Source organism: Pseudochaenichthys georgianus, chromosome 10, assembly GCF_902827115.2.
Source record: "Pseudochaenichthys georgianus chromosome 10, fPseGeo1.2, whole genome shotgun sequence".
NCBI classification, from domain to species: domain Eukaryota; kingdom Metazoa; phylum Chordata; class Actinopteri; order Perciformes; family Channichthyidae; genus Pseudochaenichthys; species Pseudochaenichthys georgianus.
In genome coordinates, this window is record NC_047512.1 from 12786862 (window position 1) to 12808805 (window position 21944).

Genomic DNA, 21944 nt, shown 5'->3' on the forward strand with positions numbered 1-21944 from the left:
CCAGCCGGCACTGCGCGTGCGCGTGACAGTGGTGCCTTCACAGACCCGTCAGTAATCCGCCTTTTGAGAGATGCCGTAGCTGCTCTCAGAAGGGGAACAATTGACGGGCTGTTTATTGGTTTTATTGATTTTATTGATTTTCTTTTCATTTTTTTTTGAGCTGCGCCCTCGGCCTGAAGCCTGGATGCGTCAGCGGCAAATGTTTTATAACAAAATAATCAATCAACATGTGACATGTGTTTGTGCGGACTTGAGGATGGCGTTTAGGCATCTCTCGAGGCGGCGGGAACACATTCACGGAGGGGAGAAGGAGGGGCTGTCACGCCGCTCGCTTCTTCTTCCTCGACTGCTGGTCGAAATTCTGGGTTGGCTGAGCCTGAGCTGCAGCCGGAACCGGAGATTTTCTCGGCCAACTTGCCCTTGTCTCCAGCCTGGGCTGGGGACTCGGGGTGGGCTGCGACCTCTGCTTGTCCGGTGCTTTAAACCGAGCAGAGTTCGCTTGGGTGAAGGACTGCTGCTGCGAAGGCAGCGGCTGGACCCTTCGAGGGAGGCAGAGGTGGAGTGCCTCGTCCTCCTTCTTCTTCGTCGTCTCACACCTCCTTTGCATGGAGGCGAGAGCGGAGCCGAAAATTCCCTCGGGAACGATGGGCATATCCAGCACATCTTCCTTTTCTCGGTCAGGGAGGTTGGTGAGGTTGAACCATCTCGCTCTTTCCTGCACCACCATGATCCCCATTACTTTGCCGGTGGCCTGGACGGCGCAGCGATGGACACGGAGACAAATGTCCGTGACCGCTGCCATCTCGTCCAGAGTGGCTGCTCCCGGGCTACCCGACAGGTCCTCGCAGAGCTGGACACGTTCAGGGCCCTGGCGGACAGCGCTGCCGCTTTGTAGGACTTTTCAGTCATTGTGGACTGAAAGCGGTCCGACTTTGCTGGCAGCGTGGGGTTCCTGCTCGGTGACGGGCCCACCTTCGGTAGAAGGTGGGCCGCTACCAGCGGTTCCATGGGAGGTATGCGGAGCAGGCCGAGCCTCTCCATTCTGTCACAGTCTAGGGAGGAGGCACCCTGGATTGGGACCTTGTTGCTGAAGGGCCGGTCTCTCCACGAGACCGACACCTCATCCAACATTTCAGGGAAGACCGGAAGGAGTTGCCTCTTTTTGCCCGCTGCTTGGGGAAGATGTTTCCCCTCGTAGCGGGACCTGGAGGTCTCCTTGGCCATTTCAGGCCACGGGACGTTGAGTCTGACCGCAGCGCGTTTGCACACGGCCTGCAGGTCCATGCTCAGACCGGGCGAAGCTGGTGTGCTATCGCCCGGGAGAGCAGCCCTCTCTCCAGGCTTTGCAGCCTGGGCCGATGGCATGAAGGTGTCCTCTTCTTGTTCATCCGACTCGGACAGGAGGAACGCCAGGGCGTCCTCCTCTTCGTCCTCCTCATAGTCCAGCTCGAGGACATCCTCCGCGGGTGAGACCATGGTGAGGTCTAACCGGGAGCCCCAGCTTGGTAAAGCTTGGTAAATCTGTTCCGGCGTGTCTTGTCGTCACCGGTTCCCGGCCTGCCAGGGCGCGGGATTCCGGTTCTGTGGCCATTGCGGATAATGAGCCCCAGACCGACACGGAGAGGGGTTCACTCTCTGTGGCGGACGCCCCCGTGTCCTGACTGCCAGCCGGCGGGTCCATGGACATGGGGGGGTCCTGTTCCGACAGGCTAGCTTGTCTTGCTAACCGTCGGCGGAGGCTCTTAACGGTGAAGCGGACACAATGTCCGCATGAGCCGGGGTTGTCGATAGCGCCTCGGGCGTGTTCCAGCCCGAGGCAGGACGAACAGACCTGGTCTGTGTCCGATATCTTCAACCCGCAGCCGCAGAGTCGAGCCACCGAGTCCCTGACTCCTCTGGTGAGAGGGGCGTCCATCTTGGTCGCCTCGTGGCGTGGAGAGGGGCCGCTCTCGACAGGTGGGACGGGAGAAAAGGGTATTACCACCTTGTCCTTAATCCGGAGAAAAAGGACGGTGTTGGTCTTTTATTCCCGGAGAATACTGACTGGTGTGACAGTATGCTCTTTTAATCCTTTCCTCCTCCATGGAGAAGAGAAAAGAAAAACTTCCTCGCTACCGTGGTGTCGGTAGAGAGGGAGCGAGCTAGCAACAGGTGTGCTGCTAGCTTGAAAAATCGGACCTACCTTACTTTCTCGGGGAAGAGAAGGACGAGGTCGATTTTTAAAATACTAACAGCGTTAGTACTACCGTCTTCCTGCGAAGCAGAAGGAGTAGCCGGCGAGCGCCCGTCGACCGACATGGGTATTTGGGTTCAGTCTGTGGACAGTGAAGCTTGCCCGGCTACTGTAGAGATGTGCTCTGAAGCGAGAAGAGGTGTTTGAATGACGCATGCGTTGTGGCGCAAGCTACTTATAGGGGGTGAATTCCCTGACGCTGACGTCAAGATCACCAGCCAATCAGGATTGGCGTAATGAGATTGATGCTTCTGTTTGCTCCGCGATGAGGCGCATCCCATAGTGAGACATCGAACGGAGTGTTATGAATGAGAACAGCAGATTCAAACAGGCTTCTCATCGCTACCCAGGCATCTGCTCGTTGGTAATGATCAAATAAATATTACGCACAAAATGCTTATTCTTAAAGTGTTCACACAGTTAGACATGACTGTATGCACACCTCGGCCGACAATTATACAACGTTTTTTCAAACCCCAATCTCAAGAATGCCACATTAATAGCTCCATCTGAAAAAAATTCAAAATACCCATTGTTTAAAACTTTGTGGAATACTGTTCTTCTTTTTACAGAGTATCTCCTCTTCAGAAGTCCGAGGTGGTGGAGATGGTAAAAAAACAGGTGAAGGTGATCACGCTGGCCATCGGTGACGGTGCTAACGACGTTGGAATGATTCAGACGGCTCATGTAGGCGTAGGAATCTCAGGCAACGAGGGTCTGCAAGCCGCAAACTCCTCCGACTACTCTATTGCCCAGGTGGGTTTAGTGAGAAAACACACAAATATGAACTATGTTGTTTCCTCATTTGTAGTGGGAGATGGAAGATATATGCATTTCAAATGGGAACATAACAAGTTATTGTTTATATTTAAAATGAAAAAAATATGTGACTGCTTTGTGTAACTTTGACTACCAATAGGATGGCTTCAGGCGATCAGAGAGGGTCAGAGATAACCATGCCACTCAATGTCTCGTCATTTCTTTGATTACTGCAAAAATGTATTCAGACTAGATTAACAGAAGACAATTTTCAATATGTAAATAGCTAAACAGTGCTGGATACACTTGTGAAACTTTTATTTGTAAGTAATTAAGCAGTGCCAGCAAAGCTTCAAGTATGCTTAGTTTAGTTTATTTATTTTTTTCGAGCGTGTAAAACCAAAGAAAATACAAATGAAACAAAAGATACAGACATGATACAGTACTATACAAATGAATAAAATAACAAAACGAAATATTTGAATAATCTGTAGTATCATTGTCTGATATCAATACTTGTCAAGCCCTTGGGTATATTTGCAGTTTTCCCCGCTTCAAAGGGATGGTACAGTCCATAGGAGGTTTTCACTGGGTTTCACTCATACAATGACCACAACTTTGTTTCTTTTGAGTTTTTCTTTACTTTGGTATTTGTCGTTGCAGTACAGCTTATGTTGTAAGTTGCCTTAAATGAAAAATAAAAAATAATTACTGTAAATACAATACACATCAAATAATAAATGGAAAAATACATGCTTTACATATACTTTTTAACACTTGTGAATATTGTTCTTACTTTCTTAATGTATTTTTATAAATTATGTTTTAAACACTTTTTAACTTATGCAGTCTCATTAAAAATGCAAATATAGACTGAATTCTTAGCAGCATGCAAACCGTTTTTACCAATCTACATCTCTCAATAAACAAAACACTCGTTTTTAAATCAACACTCATGTTGCTTTAGCTTGAGGACATCAAACAAACAAATGACACTGAACTAGAACGCACGCTCTAACGTGCGCCACGAACGGCAAGTGGTATGACTCTTAACTAAACACACAGTTCGTCTCTCACCAGCCGCTTCTCCAGCTTTTTATGGCTGCACCAGTGCTGCTTCTTCGACGTTTATTCTGCTGGTTCGTTGCTGCTGCTGCTGGACGGACGCACGCTCTTTAGTTTGTCCCTTTCCAGCTTGGATTACTGCCCTTCTTTCAGGTGCGGTGCTTTTAAAGGTGCAGCGAAGCTGATTAGCAATTAGAGACTGATTTCAGACAGCTGCCACTCTGTCAATCAGCCCGACTTTTTAACCCCTTGATCTCCTGTGAGGATTTTTCAAGTTGACTTCACAATACTTTATATGATGCCTAGTATGCAGCTAAGTATGCTCAGTATGTAGGCAAGTATAAACATCATATAGAAAATAGCAAAAGATAAGATTTCAGACTTTTGCAGTTTTAAAACATGAATTTAAACTTAAGCTGCAGGGGCATGCCCTCAATTTGCAGCAGTAAATTGAAACCAGTGCCAATTTCTATCTCCCAATACTCCCAATAGATTCTGTCTGTCATTGTCTTCTCAAGTATAACACGTGTAACTGATAGCTTGGCACATTGTTCTGGGTAACAATAGGTCAAATGTCTGCTAGGGCATTAGCTTATACAGTGAAGAAGTAACACCTGTAAAACAAGCATCTGGTGACACCCAACTCCCAACCCAACCACACAGAAACAGATCCCAGCAAAATGTTGCTCAAATACATGCTTTTATCCTCATAACCAGTTTGTCTGAAACTCTGCAAAGATATGTGATACCCGTAGGCAACAAGAGCCTGGTTTCTCCACCGCACGCCACTCGGTACATCATGTTTCTATTATAGCACGAGACTATGGGATACCAAATGTTGACTAAAACACAGAACGCTCTCTGTGCTTCAGCACGCAATTACCATTCGAGAGACTCGGGTTTGCCTTAAGTGCCCTCTTCAATGGGCATGACATGTAAAAGTGCATGTCTTCCAAAGATAGGTGGCCTCCTATAATCCATTTAGCTTGTTTACCAGCATGTAATTAAATTACACCTCCTCAGACATACAATGGTGTTTTCAATATATTGGTGTAACGATACAATAACTTTAATTTGCAGACTTCAAACTGAAATCAATTCTTTGAAGTTGTGTAACATGTTTTTCTATTCCTATACATGGTTTATATGAATGTTCTTGAGAGTTTCAGGAGAGCTCTATGCTGCTGTAGATTATTAGGCAGATTGTTTTAAAGATGTTTTACTTGAAAGCTTGGAGTTATCTGTTAAAGCAAGTGGAGAGTGAAGAGGCTTTGGGCTGAAGCCCCTCTGCTCTCCATCCGTCAGCAGCGCAGGTTTGTGGTAACTGATGTTTGAACCGACCATTCGAGGGGTCAGACCAACTGGGGGTCGTCAATGTGCTGCCATTTAACCGGAAGATACTGTGGTGTTGCTGAAAGACAAGAAGACTTTCAAATAAACGAAATAGTGTTTTCCCAAACATTTAATTTGACTCATCTTACCTCCTACTCTGGTTCCTGAGACAGAACCTCTCATGTTGTGTGATGGAAAGACGATGCAGTGTAGATCGCGTGCCTCCTTTGAGTCATTAGCTGGCAACACGGATGAGACACTTGCCTCGAGGTTCTGCTCCAATGCAATCACACTTATCAGCCAGAAATGGCAGTAAAATGGTAATTTCACCATAGTCCCTAAATGTTGCCACAATTATTAAACCATTTAACTATTATGCTGATCCCCAGGAGACTAATACCCCCATATGAACTCCATTTTCAGCAACTCAAAGCTTGATCTTCCAATCTTTAACTTGACATTTCTGGAATGTGTTAGTGAGAGTCTTTGGCCGCACTGCCTCATCAGTCCTCTCTGCTGCTGGGGGACATAACACTGCTGCTTTCTGCTTCACTGTTCCAGCACTGATCTGTGATTATGAGAAACCATCAGACAGTGTTCTCTACTCAGACTTTTGCTATTAATTTATCTTGTCATTTTCCTCCCACACAGTTCAAATACTTGAAGAATCTGCTGCTCGTCCATGGAGCCTGGAATTACAACCGTGTAGCCAAGTGCATCCTCTACTGCTTCTACAAGAATATTGTCCTCTACATCATTGAGGTAAGTCTCGCACAGCAGCTCCAAAGGCTCTGAATGCAAAGCATTGAGATGTTTCCCCGTGACATGATTAGGTGTAAAGGCAAAGGTTTCTTGTTAGAGTTTCCATGTTTGTATTTCTGTTGACTGGCCCTTCACACTACCTGCCAGTTGGTGCAGATCCTGGGCCAATAGTTTGAGTTTTGACTCACAAGACAGAATATATCCAAACACACTCAAAGACGCACACTCACACTAATGAAGGGGGAAAACTAAACCTACGTAACTGGAAGTCTGCCTTTCCCAAAACCTTGCCAGTTATTGGATCCTTGGAATATTAATCCAGCGAATTCACCTTCATAATCATGAAGCCATGCTAGCAGTGCTACCCATGTCCATTGCTGCCCTCGGATTACATTATTAGTAGGATATTATTTTGTACTGTGTTGAATGGACATGCTACCAAATAAAATGCAGATGGGTAAATGGAAATCACAGTTTGTTTCACTTTAAATACATGTTAATATTTACTAGAATATTGCAAACGGTTTAGATTTGATTAATATTAAATATTAGATATACTTTATGAATCCCAATTAAATTGTTTCTTTTGTCATAGCAACATGTACACAAGGCATTGCACATTAATTAAAAATGAAATAAGATAGAAAATAAACATCAACACTAAATATATACATATCAACAGTGCACAATATATATCTAGAGAGTGTCTCTATCAAATGCACAATATAAATATACTGAATTTAAGTCAGTAAACACTATGATGGGCCAGCCTACAACTAACATAGAATGGTTTTCCAATGTTTTGGTAGACAATGATTTCACATTGAACGATGGGATTTCTATAGGGAATGTCATTAACATGAAGTTAAGACAATGAATTGAAACATCGTACTGCATGGATGATACTTCACACGGACAATTATGAGCAGGCAATACATGTCTCTTCATGGCACCCAGCTCCACTGTGTATATTGTACATCAATGGCCGATGGTTATGGAGGTTCAAACACATGGTGCTCCCAACATTGTTCTGTTGCTGTGCGGGAGGTTTGATGGCCTTTGACAGATACCAGAGCCAGCACTGATTGCCGGTTCAGAGCCATAACCAAGAATGAGCAGACAGGTTAAGTGCTTCCTATCAGCAGCAGCTTTATCATAGGGAGTACTCCGATGTTTTGATCATCTGGCCGTTCACTTCACTGACGGATACAGCTTGGCTTTGCATCTGCTTAAGAAATCCCTACTGAGTGTACGTCCCACAACAATATATATCAGGGTTTCACATACTGTACACTGTTATACTGTATGTCATCTACACACCTTGCAAAGTTTGAAGCATATGCTTATAAGAATAACATGTTAATTAAATAGAAAGTGTATTGTCCACAATGGGGATATTTGTGTTTAGCTTTACCAAACTGCACACAATACAAAACAAAAAGAAATGGGGTAAGAAATAAAGAACAGATTATAAGTGAGCAAAAGAAAAATAATTGCTAATTTTAAGAAATAACCCCCCCCTCCACATACGCACACACACACACACACACACACACACACACACACACACACACACACACACACACACACACACACACACACACACACACACACACACACACACACACACACACACACACACACACACACACACACACACTATTTTCTTATGTACTTCGGGGGGCCCGGTAGCCATATAAAGCAAAGGATTTACTCACTGAACTGAGCACAATTCATAAGTGCTCCCTGACCCTTCGTTTCCCTTATGGTTTTAACCTGTTAAGCCCCGAGCCTGTTTTTCAGGTCTCAGGCTCGAAAATGACATTCCCAGAACAAATGACCATATCTTCCATTCTAAAAGGGTTAAATTAATAATCTTTTTTCTCAAAGCAAGGTTACACCTGTGAGTTGGATGTAGAAGTGTCAGAATCAATATAGATGTTTTTTATTTTAAAGTAAATTCAGATTGAACATAGTAAAAAATGTAAATGATTGTGTCCGTCCAAAAGAAAAAAATACTTATAGTGAAAACCACCCTTGAATGATGGGATGGTAGACTAAAGGCTTTAGGAATCCAAACTACAACATATAATAAGTACCCTGTATCAAGATTGATGCAAAACAAGTGAAATTTGACCTTTTTAGAGAGATTTAGCACAAAAAAAACCCTTCTAGGGTCATTTGGGTGGATTTGACCTATCTCTGGCCCCCCTTGCTCAATTTTCTAATCTCTTTCTAATCGTCAGAGCCAATGAAATCGAGGGGAACTCCCACATACTCCTTATTTGGTCATGTGTGTGTGTGAGACTGCCGCATAGCCAAGACCGGAAGCTGCGATAACTCTGGTGGCTACCATTAGCTAACTAACTTTTACTCTCCGATCTTTACATAAAAATGGAATTATGGATTATAAATTTAAAAAAAGTATTACTCAGAAACATTTTCAACCTATGGATTAACCGATTCAGCCGCGTTTTTTCTCGTTGTAATGCCATTGAACACGTCTTTTGATCAGATTGACAGCTACGGTGAGAGGATCTCCCTTAAAAGCTACGTAAAGGTACGTGTTGTGATGTATGTGTTTGCTTCCCCTGTCGCGAGTTCGGATCACTCAGTGATAATATATATACCTAAATAATCTGTGGAACCTCAGCTTTAATCGGATATATTGTATGTGCAGCTACGATAAGTAATAAGGGTATCTTTTATCTTGAGTTCTGTGCCAAAGTGCGTTCGCATTTTCGCTCAAGAGTCATTGAGATGCTTCTTATGAGACTTGTGTTTTGTTTTGGTAAAAATGTTTTTTATCGTCAGTTAGCTGAGATTCTTCCCGTTATCTGGTATAACACATTAATAGGTTCTTAAATGATCATAATTCCATTGTTGAGGTATACTAAAATACATTTATATTGTGCAATTTTCCAATCTCACATTGGTTTCTCATACAGCATCTCTGTATTGTATGTGTATTCACTCTCTGTCCTAAACGGCTTGTTGGAGCTCCTGCCCCCCCCCCCCCTCCCTCTGAGCCCAGTGGCCGTCTGCGAGACAGCGAAACACAGCCCGAAACACACACACACACCCACGGCCTGGCTGGGAGTTTGTGTGTGTGCCCAGGCTGAGTTCCGCGGTGTCTCGCTGTCTCGTCGACCCCACACCAGTGAGCCAGCTCAGTGTCTCGCTCCTCGCAGCAGCGAATCTCGCAACGTCCCGCTGTGTGTGTGTGTGTGTGTGTGTGTGTGTGTGTGTGTGTGTGTGTGTGTGTGTGTGTGTGTGTGTGTGTGTGTGTGTGTGTGTGTGTGTGTGTGTGTGTGTGTGTGTGTGTGTGTGTGTGTGTGTGTGTGTGTGTGTGTGTGTGTGTGTGTGTGTGTGTGAGGAAGTCCGCGGATTGGTCCAAACGTAACGGCTCCGCGGACGTAACGTCACTATACCCGAAATACGTCACTATACCCAAGAAGTAAACGATGGAAAAAGAGAAATCCCCAACGAGGCGTTCTGGGGCAGCATAGACAGGTATTTTCTGTATTAGAGTTTTACTCGCTACAGGGTGTACTTTGAGGGTTTGTGACTCTGCAGCCCGTTTACATGCATACAAAGCTACATAAAACACAAGGGGACGGGTAATAACCAGAAAAGCATGTCATGGGACCTTTAATACATCAGCCCCAAATAACCTGTCTTGGAAATATGAGCACTTTAAAATTCTCTTTTGTTCATCCTCTCTCTGTAACATTTGACCTCTGATCTCACTCTAGCTCATATACCATGGAGAATCAGTAGACTACTCTTTACATTCCAGCATGTCTGGCTTATTGTGACCTGAAGTAAAACAGGGCAGTCGCTCTCTTTCAGGTTATAACTCCAGTTATGGGAACTGCAACTGTTTGATCATGCTACCCTTTTCCAGATAAGGTTACATTTGCAGATCCAACATCAAATTTGATTTGCAGCCAATTTAATTTTCTGTCAGTAAAAACATTACGTAAGACATTTCATCTGTGCACGAATGTCGAATTCATAGATGTTCGGCCCTGTTTTTAACCACGTTAAAAGGTGGCACAACATCTTATGTTTATATTAAATAAATTCAAGACTGCCTTCCAGTGTTCTATTCAAAATGTCCACAACCTTTATAAAACATTCAAATATTTTGCAATATTTATTCTTTGATTTTTTGTTTTTCCAAATACAGCTTCTCTTTGAAAAACATCAAAATACTCTTTTCAAAGCAGGTGTTTCCCTACAATTTAAACTTAACATCAAGTTTTGATGTTAAGCGAGCTTCTTTCTAGCACACCTTTTGTTTCTCTCTGAAAACATAACCCCCCTTCCCCCGTGCTCTGCGCTCCTTCAGGGGATTGAAGTAGATAATAGGACTTTTCTCCACTTTAAGGCTGCTTCAATATTTCAAACGTCCCTGTTTTGTAAGACCCTGACATCTAACACACCAGCAACCTCAGGGTATGGGTATAAAGCTGCATTTGTAGCACTAATAGGTTTACTTTTGTGCTTCCATGTTTTTCTCGTCGACTCCCAGGCTGCCCTGCAAGTAGAAAAGGAAGGATGTCGACGGGAATTTTTACTTTTTTGTTCACAGCACCATTGTCTGGTACAGTGTGTGTTATAATTTGAATACCAGGACTGGGATAGTCTGTTTAAGCCTCTTTTCGTCTCCCTCTCCTTCCACTGGGTCTTTGGTTCTTTTAAGGAGACATGGAGTAGGAGGGTGAAAGATTCCACGGCTTTTGTTGAAGACGGGAACTAAGTCTGAGACTCTTATATGTCTCAGACTTATAGACCCTGACATAGACCCTGAATGTATGATCATTCAGGGTCTATTCTGCCTCTGAGGTTTAATAGTGAGTCCCAATGTAAGGTTGTCCCTCCGGTGGATGAGTGGCTGACAGCTTGAACTGCCTCAGTGTTTCTTTTGGATTTCCCCATGCTGTTGATTATGGTTTGTGTTCCTTTTTCCTTATCAGTTAGAGAATACTTTAACCATGATCACGCTTGAAAGATTTACTTATTTCCCTAATTGCAAAACATGGTTATCTTTACTCTTTTTAAACAATGTATCCCAGAGCTTCAAGCCAAATTCATAACCCCTTTTTTTTTTTTTTTTTACATATTACGCAATTAACGTGAAAACAGAATTAAAAAATAATGAATTTCAGTCACATTTAAGCTAAGAGACCTTTCCAGAAGATGCCATAGCAACTTCATTCAAATGACCGATCCAGCTGGCCACTCATGTCTGATTGACACATTGCCAGGGTGCGACAGAGGGGGCTGATGGACAAGTGGCATTTATGTGGCAATTACATGAAGGCTCATTCAGTGCGGCTCAGAGTTGCTGAGCTTGCCGACCATTGCATGCTGAATAAAGCCACAGAGGCCGTGTCTGGCATTGTGAGACACCTTGTGTTTGTAGCTCCACATATTTCCAGCATATCTATCAGCTCCCTCTTTATATCCCTTGACATTCTTTGCTTGCTTTGTGTATGAATTCCATTTGCAATTCTCTGTACTAAGCTTAAGAGTATCTGGGCTCACATTGTTAAAGACAAATGTCATGCTCCCCCCACCCTCCAACCCATTGCCACTTTCAGACAAGCCCGCAGAGCTGTGAAGCAGCTCATGGAATCAGTGATTTTTGATTCGCTTATGAATATGCACGAAGTCTTCTTATCGGCAAGCCGCGGCCCAATCCCCCTTTTCTGAATCCCGCTTCCCTCCATTGCTGTTTTCATGATGTTCAGTCGGGGAGAGAGGCCAGCCACACCCCTTTGCTGAGTGGCACTCAATGAGGAGAAGAAAAGGGGAAGAAAATCCTGCCTGGTACTTCCCCTAATGAGCAAATCAATGCATCTGTCCCTCAAGAGATGGGAGAGGGAGAAAGAGACAGAAGCTATTGGGACCCCAAGGACCAGGCCAAAACACTCACACAGAGGCAGTTACCACATGCAATGAATAGGAGCCTTTTTTTAACTTAGCACAACAATATATCAGCCCAGAGCTCCTCATTGGGCAGAGCTGTAATTAATTCAGCAGTTTGACCTACTCGCTAGCTTCTCGTTACCGTTGCTTGTGCCACGCTAATGGTTGAACCTGCCTCATGGCTTAGGCTTCATCTTAACATTACCCATAGCAACGGCATCCGAATGTATTTTCTGCAAGCCAAGATCCCAAAACACCTTAAAACTATTCTTGCACTGCCAACAGATGTACTGTACATCCCGTGATTCTCATGTTAACAGAGCTACATGGTCCCAGTTTTGGGTGAACATCCCACGTGAATTTAAAAACAGGACCTCTCACATAAAAGAAACAACATCATGGTAGAGTGCACCTGATGGAGAGCAGGCTTGGATCTGTGAGGGGTGGGTGTGGCAGAGAGGGGAGATGAAGGGCAGGGTCTGTGGGCAAACACAGGCCTCGTCTATAGACACCCACCCCCCCCCCAACCTCACCAAGGGAATGAAGGGTGGGGGGGAGGGAGCGGGACAGACATTTGTTTTCATGCATATGCTTACTCGATTAAATAGGATAGGCCAGTTGCAGATTGGTATTGGTCATGTAGAGAGTGGCAGCGGGCGGGTGGGGCCCTCACATAGGCTTTGTCCCAATCTGAAAATTTGTAGCAGTTCATGCCTTCATAATGAAGTTAAATGAAGCGAGGAAATGCTTGCTTGGCCATGGCAAAAACACAGCACCCCTGATGTTCCCTTGACAGATCTGGCGTGAGTAATATGCTGGTTCTGGACTGCGAAGTGTCAAACTTTGATTAACTGTCAGCATACCAGTAGTGCAGAATGTGTCTGACAAATGCATTTAAAAACTAATTACCATTTGTATAGACTAGATACTGTATCCCAACTTCTACTTGCTTTAAATATAGTTTATTTACAATACCTGGCTTGTGTCCTGATCTCAGAGGCATTGTTTTGTTCAGATAAGTATAACTAATCAGGCAATGTGATAAGACTCGTCTCCACCCAACATATGGTTTACATTACTTCTGTCTCACTCTCCTGACACAATATATCACAGTCTCCATCCTTCAGAGTCCTACAGCCCAGACTCTGCTCCTATAACTAACCTCGTCTGTCACCCACTTGTCTTCAGGTAGATCAAGGAGGAAAATTGTGGGCTTGATATATGTCTGTAGTTAATCCTGTGATGAATCCAGTAGGCAGTTTGTATCGTGGAGGTGGCATCTGGAGGTCTCGGCTTTCCCACTCTCCTTATTTTTCTTATTTGCTCTATTTTGGCCCCGCTCTGCTTTATCTGAATTTGAAACCTGGCTAACTTAAACTAATGGCATGTTGATCACAGGTCAGCACTTCAAACAATCCCGCATTTGAATTAGGATAATTTCCATTTTTCAGTTTTTTTTTTATTGACATGAAATCTAACGAAAAAGCCGATTGTCTGTATCTAAAATGAGCTGGTCTCACCATCACTATCAATAATGGAAAGCATAGTGCCTACTGAAATTCAAAATACTACAGAGATGTGTTGTTTACAGCATCTAGTGGAGACTGCAGTATTGAATTCATGACTAAGTGCCTCACCGATTAATATTACAGTAATGGGAAGGGGAGATAAACAATCGTAGTTATCTTTGTGTTTTAATGAAAATGATGAAGTGTTTGATATAAACTCTATTTTAGAGCTGTCATTATATGAATCTGTTTCTCCACCATTGGTTCATCTGTTCTTATTGCTTCTTCATGTGATTTTGTCTCCCTTAGATCTGGTTTGCATTCGTCAATGGCTTCTCAGGCCAGATCCTATTTGAACGCTGGTGCATCGGCTTATACAATGTGGTAAGTGCTAATAAAATTAATTCTCTAATGAGTCCTTTTTTAACCCAAAGCCCTCTGGAAAAACACAGATTTGTGGTTGTGTGCCTTAAACTGATCCCTTTATTACGTGACTTTGTCATCAACATCTTTAATATGTTTCCCATTATTTATGACCAGTTGTCAAGACCATATTCCCTCTGTGCCCTGAACTATGTACTGAATACGAAAGAACAACAGATTTGCTTGCTCTAAAGTGTGTCGTTAGTAAGGCCAGCTACGTTTGAATGATAAAAAGAATAGGAAAGAGTGGGCTGCTGATGAAGGGCGTCCCACAGGGCTTTATAATAGGACCACTCCTAATGAACTAATATTTCATATCTGACATGAATTAAGTAGAACTCAAATATGTGCATCTGCAAGTCTAAAATGTAATACCATGCCGTTAAGTCCATAAGGAGTTGATATGTAACTTTAAACTGTTTATTAAAATCAACTCAATTCAATCAACAAACAAAAAATCTGAGACGTGTGAAGTGAAATTTCATCACATTCCTGATTGGTCTCAAATGGAAGTAATTTATGGGAGGGACAAACTGTCAAGTGAGAAGAATATTTACACAGCTTTGACTCTCACATTCATTTCATAATAAACCATCAGCTTAGATCCAGTACTATATTTGGGGGGTGGGAAGAGGGTTACTTTATCCAAAACTGAGGGAATTCCTCCGCCTCAGTGGGAGTCTGTCGGAGGCAGTGGGCTGAATCCACCTCTCAATGGAGATCTTCCTGCGCCTGGCTCTGAATAAGAAAGGAGGCCAGTGGAGCATGTCCTGTGGCCCGCTGGTCCTGCAGACTGAGGCCTGTAGACTCCCACTCCAGATGGGGCTTCAGGGAACTCACACCAACTGACCCACTGAGCCCCCAGCTACACAATACCATCACTCCTCTCTCAGCAGCTGCTATACAGAACAACATTACAACACCACTAAGAAATTACACTTTAGCCAGGCCTAAATACCTGCTTCTAAGTCAAGGGTATCACAGATGTTCATTGGGTTTTGCATATGAAAAGACGTGAAGCATGACAAACCGAAATAAGAAACCCTTAAGGGTTATAAGGTCAATGGTCTCCAATGATTTAAAATAAAGAATGTGGAATGTGGAGAACAAATTGAAGCAAATTCTCCTATAAATGTAACATATGGAGAGGGTGGCAGCTATGAAATTTCAAAGCGATTTAAGCTATTGGTTACATAGATATGTTTCTTTTAATACCTTGTACTTTTTACCACAAATTTTTTCTCATGTGTGTGCTTTTCTTTGACAGATCTTCACTGCTTTGCCTCCTCTCACTCTGGGAATATTTGAGCGTTCCTGCAGGAAAGAAAACATGCTGAAATACCCAGAACTCTACAAAACCTCCCAGAATGCAATGGGCTTTAATACCAAGGTAACACTTGTTTATCAAATGTACTTTATTTGTGCACAACCGGATTTTAAATATTATTTGATGACATCACTATTATTATAACTTTTGTCCTTTTGTTGCAGTATTTTGTTATATTTATACCTGCTCCATTTATATAAAGTAATATCATTACTTGATATGGAGTTCTAACATTTCTCCAAATCTGGTGCAATATTGGCAGTGTTCCTTCACTTGTAAGGAACTTGTATTCAGTTAATATTTTGTATTTCTGCTAACGTGCTTTGGTGCTTTTAGTCTGCGAGCAACATTACCAGCCATTTTGGTAATTCTATTCAGCTCATCTAGTGTAACCAAACACTCCATTTTCATATTAAATATAATACTATATCATGTAACAATATTCTAAATCTGAGAATTCATTTTGTGCTCCGCCACACAAATGAGAAGGTCAAATGTGCGAGCTCTTACGACCAATTAAGATCAAATGAATGACACAAGAGGTTCCTGTCGTGTTGTTTTGAGGACGTGTCTCCGGTCCCAGTGACCTGGCAGCTGTAGTCAGTGGGTCTCCAGTTGGACCCTGGTTTGGCCTGGCTTGACCTATTCTGTCTGGTAGCTGGGACTGTCCGTTAGCTTTTTCCCCGCTGGTAATAAAGATGTCTCCTCTTTCGCCCTGGACCCACAGGCGTGGTGACCTGGTTAGCACAGCATGGAGGTGGATTAAATACGGATTGGCCATGGCGTTCAGGAGCAGGGAAGGTCAGATGGGTTGGGGGATGCAGCAGAAATAATCGAAGAAAGGAGGGAATATAGAGAGTGTGCTGTCATTGTGTGACAGCGTTTGTTGTGGAAAATTATGCAATTTGTTTAAGTAAGGCCATTTTTTGCTCTCAGAGCAAGGCTGTCAGATTGAGTTTAACCCATGTCGGACCACACTGAATGTGTGAAATGTGTTTCCGTCTTCAGTTTAATGAGCAGTGACAACTTACTTGCTTAAAAACTGACAGTTTTTCTAATCAAACCAGTTTAAAAAAGGAGACAGCTAGCCCATTTCAACCTGCCAAAAAGCCAAATCCTTCATATTCATCCAAAAAAAGAAATCATTTGAATGTTTCCTGACCCCAATGTAAACGGCGGCAATGATAAGCTGATTAATAGCTTAGTTTATTAACAACAAAAACATTTCAGTAATTTTTTTTTTATAAACACAGAAGCAATTTAAACACACCACCCTTGACTGAAAGTCTTTATTGGGCTTTTTTTTTACTATAGAACAGCCGTAGAGACAAAAAAGGAGGCGAGGGGCAACAAAATGCAGGAAAGGCCCACAGGTTGGGTTGGAGCTCAGGTCCCTGCAGTAAGTAGCCTTTGAACAAGGGGCACCTGGTGAGCTATCAGGCTGTAGGAAATTAGTCGAATTACAAAAAAAAAACATTTCAGATTTTAACTCACTTATGACAAATGAACACAATCAAGGTAATTAGTTCAGTAAATGTAATCAAATCCACTCTTAGTTATGGCCCGGATTGTGTTTCATAATTAGAGAAAGATGACAAAATGGAGGTCCTTTGGTGTCAAAAAGGACACACTTTACACAAAATAAGAGCTATGGTCTTTCTGTGGATACATTATCTTCATGTATAAGTTAAACAGACAGACATTTGTCCTCACAACGGCTCATTAAACCGACCCCTTTTTTAGTTAAATTCTAAAGTAGGATTGATTTTCCCTTCATTAATATTGTTGAAGACTTCATTACTTCTCAGTGCCAAATAAGGGTCTGAAAAATGTGTCTGATAGTTAGAAGCAAATGAACCTCAATTTAGTTTGAGACACATTTTCCAAGTCCCGTAAATGATGACTCGGCCAGGTCAGCAGGTTGTTTTTGCTGGCTTGTCCACTCTTTTCCCGAGATATTTTCCTTGCAGCTGGCCCGAGGCGAGGCGAGAAAATCCAGCAGGAATTTGGCCCCTCGAAGCCTGTCTTTCTGCACGCCTGGCTCTTTTGTACACAACAGATACTGTCTTTGTGAATTAAAGCTGCTTGTGTTGAGGTGGGAGAAGGGAGTGACTGAGGGTGTTAAAAACTCAAGGCGTGTCTTTAACTATGCCACCCATTCACTTTTAATTACATATACCTGACACTTGAGTCACTCCAATAAACCCGAACCCCCTCTTGAAGTGGTTGTAGTCATTTCAGCAGTTTACTAGCAACTATCACCTCTTATACTGCATTCTTCTTCTTGTTTTACACTTTTATTTCTTCCTTTGAGCTCCCTTCTTATGGCGCTTTTCCACTGCAGGGCCTCGCACGTTTTTTTTTTGCTTTGCCACATGGGGTAGTTCCGTCTCAGGAATACTTTTTCACCTTTTTTCTGGCCCTCCAAAATCGAGGTTCTTACCGGGCCAACAACCGGGCTGAATATGCTAAACTAGTGACGTAAACACTCTCGACTGCTGAATGGTCAGAGATAATCGCTGGCAAGGAGGCTACAACTACAACAAAATGAACATATTTGACCGTGATTTAATTGTAATACACGTTTCAAAATGATGTCGAAGTAACAACATACTGATACCGGTTAGTTAAAAACCATGAATTAATGCTTTGACAAGTCTGCAGACAGACGGCAGGCGAAAAACCTTTTAAAATACGTGTTTTCTGAATGGAGATCGGATCGATCAGGCTAAGCTAACGTTATATATGCTCCGACCGTCCACACTCACAACAACGGCCTACAGACATAAATAAACCAGCGACTGTATTCGCCATGACACAGACAGTCTGTGGTTTGTACTTGTTTAACTTTTGTCTAGTTTCTGAACAGATATGAGGAGCTGTGAGCTCTGAGGGCTAACAGCTAACGGCTGATGTTGGTTTTGTGGTTTGCATTGAAGATGACGTGACGGCTCCGCCTACACTGTGTTACTATAGATACTGCCCCAGCTACTAAACTGTAATGGAAATGCAGCATAAAGTGAGCCTGGCCTACCAAGGTGTGGGCAGCACTGAAAATATTTGGTTCGATATTAATTACCAGCTTTTTTGCCGCAATTATTATTATTATTTAATTATATTATAATTATTATTCTGACAAAGGTCAGAATATCTACAGGACAGACTGAGCATTCATTCGGAGGGGACCCCTGGTAACTTTCTGGGATGTACAAAAAGAAAGAGAGCAGGGTGAAAGGGAGGATCCCACTGTGACACATGATTATGAACATTTATTGATTTCATTAGCATTCATTATTGAGGAAAGGAAACTACTTTGTTTGCATCCCTGCAGTGTTTGGGAATGGGATAGTTGAGGAGGAGGACGAGAGAGAGAGCAGAGCCTGTCAACAGTAGGCTATTGGGCATAAACGTGATTGTAACATTAGTGATAATTTAATCCACAATTAAGATAAAGTGGTGGGGGTTGGTTTAGGCCACTCTTCACTCAGTGGGTTTTGTGTACATAGTGGGAGGGTGAGGTAATCCTGGGGGGGATTTGGGAGGAGGAAGGGGGGGGGGGGGGTGGCTGCTATGGGACTTTGTTTGGTCGATAGCAAAGGTGAGTAGGTCGAGCCACAGAGGCCAAGGTGTATTACAAAGACTCACAGTTTGGAAGAAGACTTCTCCTTCACTGTACCTTCTCCTTCCTTTTTTCTCTTGTTTCACCATTTTGGAATCACCCCAAAGTCCAAAGCCGTTCTATTAGTTATTTTAAAATGACCCAAACCTGCAAAAATCCCAAGAAATGTTGACTTTCAGTGTGTCTTACGTGTCTCAAATAAGCTGTGTTTTATGTTTTACTGACAGATTTGCTGAAGTTGTTGAAAAGAGTGTTTATAAGAAAGTGAGCCTTTCACTTGTCTGCCAAGAACCGATGATTAAAAAGAGGCCAGAGATTAAAATGTAATGTTTTTTCAGTTTTTATTTATCCTCCTTTATCCGTTTACTCTCTGGGTTTGATGAACTCTCAGCTCTCCGGGGCAACAGCGTCGTCTGGGTCAGCACAGGGACGAAAAGGGGGCACACATGTGGAGCCGTTTTTGGCAGAATAGATTTCACGGCTGTTTCATGCTACATCGCCCATTTGTGTTTTGTTTGGCTCTGGTGTTGCATAAAGTACATTTGAAACAAGGTGGTTTTGGAGTGGGAGTATTGACTCATCCAAAGTCTGCATGCTTGCACACACAGACACACACGCAGACTGCGGTCCACACTACGATTTTCCAGGCCCTTAATAATTACCATGAAAACAGTTTAATCTCTGTCCGGCCTGTCAGTCTCGCTGTGTGTGTTTCTAGACTGATTTCTGCTTGTTTAAACACTCCTGTCATTTATTTCTACACCAGTTAAAATCCTTACATGAAAGAGCCAAAGCCTTATGAAATGTAATGAGAGGAGACCCTCACACTAGCAGCACATATATCAAAGTTGCATAACGTTCTTATCGTCGAGGTGAAGACGTGTATTTTGCCGTTTCTTATGCTCGCTGCGTTTTTTCTTTGATTCTGTGGAAAGAATAAGTTAAAACCTGCACACTGACATTGTCCTATTGCCTTTCATTGCTCGTACACACACTCAGCAGCCTCTCTCTCCCCCATAACACACACAGCGGATATACAACGTGTCTGTCAGCGGGGTGGCCATTCAGTGAGGAGGCCCCGACAAAACCGCCACTTAGCCTAGCGCTGGGCTGCCACAAAGGGCCCGGGTCAGGGGTCACTTGGAAGGCTGGAGCTCCCCACACCCTTTTCTCATGCTTTTTTCTCTCTGTCTCCCTCTCTCTTCTTTGAAACTCCTGCCGCCTCCAACCCCCCACCCCTCCTTTCCTCCCCTCTGCCTCCTTCGCCTCCATCCATCTCCCCTCTTTTTTTTGCAGGTCTTCTGGGCCCATTGTCTGAACGGCCTCTTCCACTCCGTCATCCTCTTCTGGATCCCCCTTAAAGCCTTCCAGCATGGTAAGTAGCTCCCAGAGACTCCGCCAAGGCCCTCGGTGGACTCTGGATGGAGAGGGAGGATAGTCAAACACACATACTTTGTCTTAATTAGTTCTCTCTTCAACTGCCCGCTCATGAATTACAAACATCTGTGTGCTCCGGCAAGAGCTACACACACTAACAGGCATTTATTCACGCATACACACAAATGAGCTGATGAAATGCTTTTGGACTTATTTGCACTTATTTATTTTTTCAAACTGTCAATCGATTGTCAGGTGTTTTATCCAAATAGCTATCTGTCGTTTTGCACAATGATAGTACAATTCATTCTTGATAACTTTATTTATCTGTTTAAGGTCAATTGTGCATGTTTGTGCACAGATGCAGGTTTCAGGGTGCGAGTGCAGAGAGAATAGGGATCTTTGAGCCGGTAAGTCTTGGCCGGCCGCAGGACCACACAAGCCTGTGCCTGCTCTCCAAACAAAGGCGCCAAGCTCCTTCACTCTGACTGACAGGCTGTCAGCAAAGCCTCAGCGCACACAAGACATGTGACGGGCCGGAAGTAAAGGGAACGGGAGCCTCTCTTTCTTTCTTTACTGGCCGTTGTACACTGCTGATGTTTTAGTTTTAGCCTCAACCCACGTGGACAGTTTGAAGCTATTTTAATGTGTAGGTAATCTTCATTTTATTAATTTAGGAAATTCCTCTAACCCCTGTTTAAGGGATTTGTTCCTGTTTAGGTTGGAACCAGATTTAATTGCAGAATAAATATCAATTTGGTCAGAAACACAGTCATGTTCTTTATATTTCAGCAACGTATTAGCCAAGACATTTATTTCTGACCAAGATTAATGCACACCAATTTAGCTTCTCAGTCTTACTGATGGATTTTCACGGATACACTCCTTCCTTCTAGTGGGAAAGACAGCATTGACATTCCAGCCTCTCTCAAAGGGCGGTAATGGAAGCAGCATTTGCCTGTGGTTTTAACTTCACACTCCCAAGTCCACCTTAAATCCAAGTCTCTAATGGGGCGTTTTACACCAGAGTTCACACTGAGATGTACTAAAGTAATAACCTCCATGCCTGGCTGTTTACTCTTTGGATCACCTAATGGAACTCTGCATGAAACCCAAGAGCTGAAAAGAGACAGCGTTGACCCTAAAAGCTTCTGTTGTTGATTTTCTTCACAGATACTGTGTTTGGCAACGGAAGAACTCCAGACTATCTCCTCTTAGGCAACATGGTTTACACAGTAAGTGCACCAATCTTCTTGACAGGCGCTGTTTCTGTGTTAAACGGTTTAGTCTCTGAGTCAAGTGTCATCCCATTTGTGTGAATCAACATCAATGTAACTGCCTTTTCTTCTGCCTTTTACTTTGTCGGCCACATCTTTTACTCCACAGTACAACACATAGTATTTAATGTACATTCTAGCATGTGTGATGCACTTACCATGACTGGTTTTAGTATTGCAGAGGGACTTGGTGTAATGTCAGTGTGATTTGTGTCTTTTCAGTTTGTGGTCATCACAGTTTGTCTTAAAGCCGGCCTCGAGACCTCGTCCTGGACCATGGTAGGCTGATGGCTCTATCCTTTCTCTCTAAACTTCTGCCCACTCT

The 21944-nt window shown here is 43.2% G+C and overlaps 1 protein-coding gene across 3 annotated transcripts in view; it reads left to right on the plus strand.

The window, feature by feature from the left end:
• The window catches only part of atp8a1 (ATPase phospholipid transporting 8A1), a 124589-nt gene that overhangs the window by 83505 nt on the left and 19140 nt on the right, over positions 1–21944 (plus strand). For 2 of the 3 annotated variants that reach the window (XM_034093571.2, XM_034093573.2), the window contains 7 exons: positions 2806–2989; positions 6041–6151; positions 13906–13980; positions 15287–15409; positions 20262–20340; positions 21516–21577; positions 21842–21898. In XM_034093571.2, coding sequence (XP_033949462.1) covers positions 2806–2989; positions 6041–6151; positions 13906–13980; positions 15287–15409; positions 20262–20340; positions 21516–21577; positions 21842–21898 — 691 coding nt within the window. Of the gene's footprint in view, positions 1–2805; positions 2990–6040; positions 6152–13905; positions 13981–15286; positions 15410–20261; positions 20341–20703; positions 20992–21515; positions 21578–21841; positions 21899–21944 lie in introns of those variants that run through there. The other variant, XM_071204605.1, reaches the window with a different exon arrangement.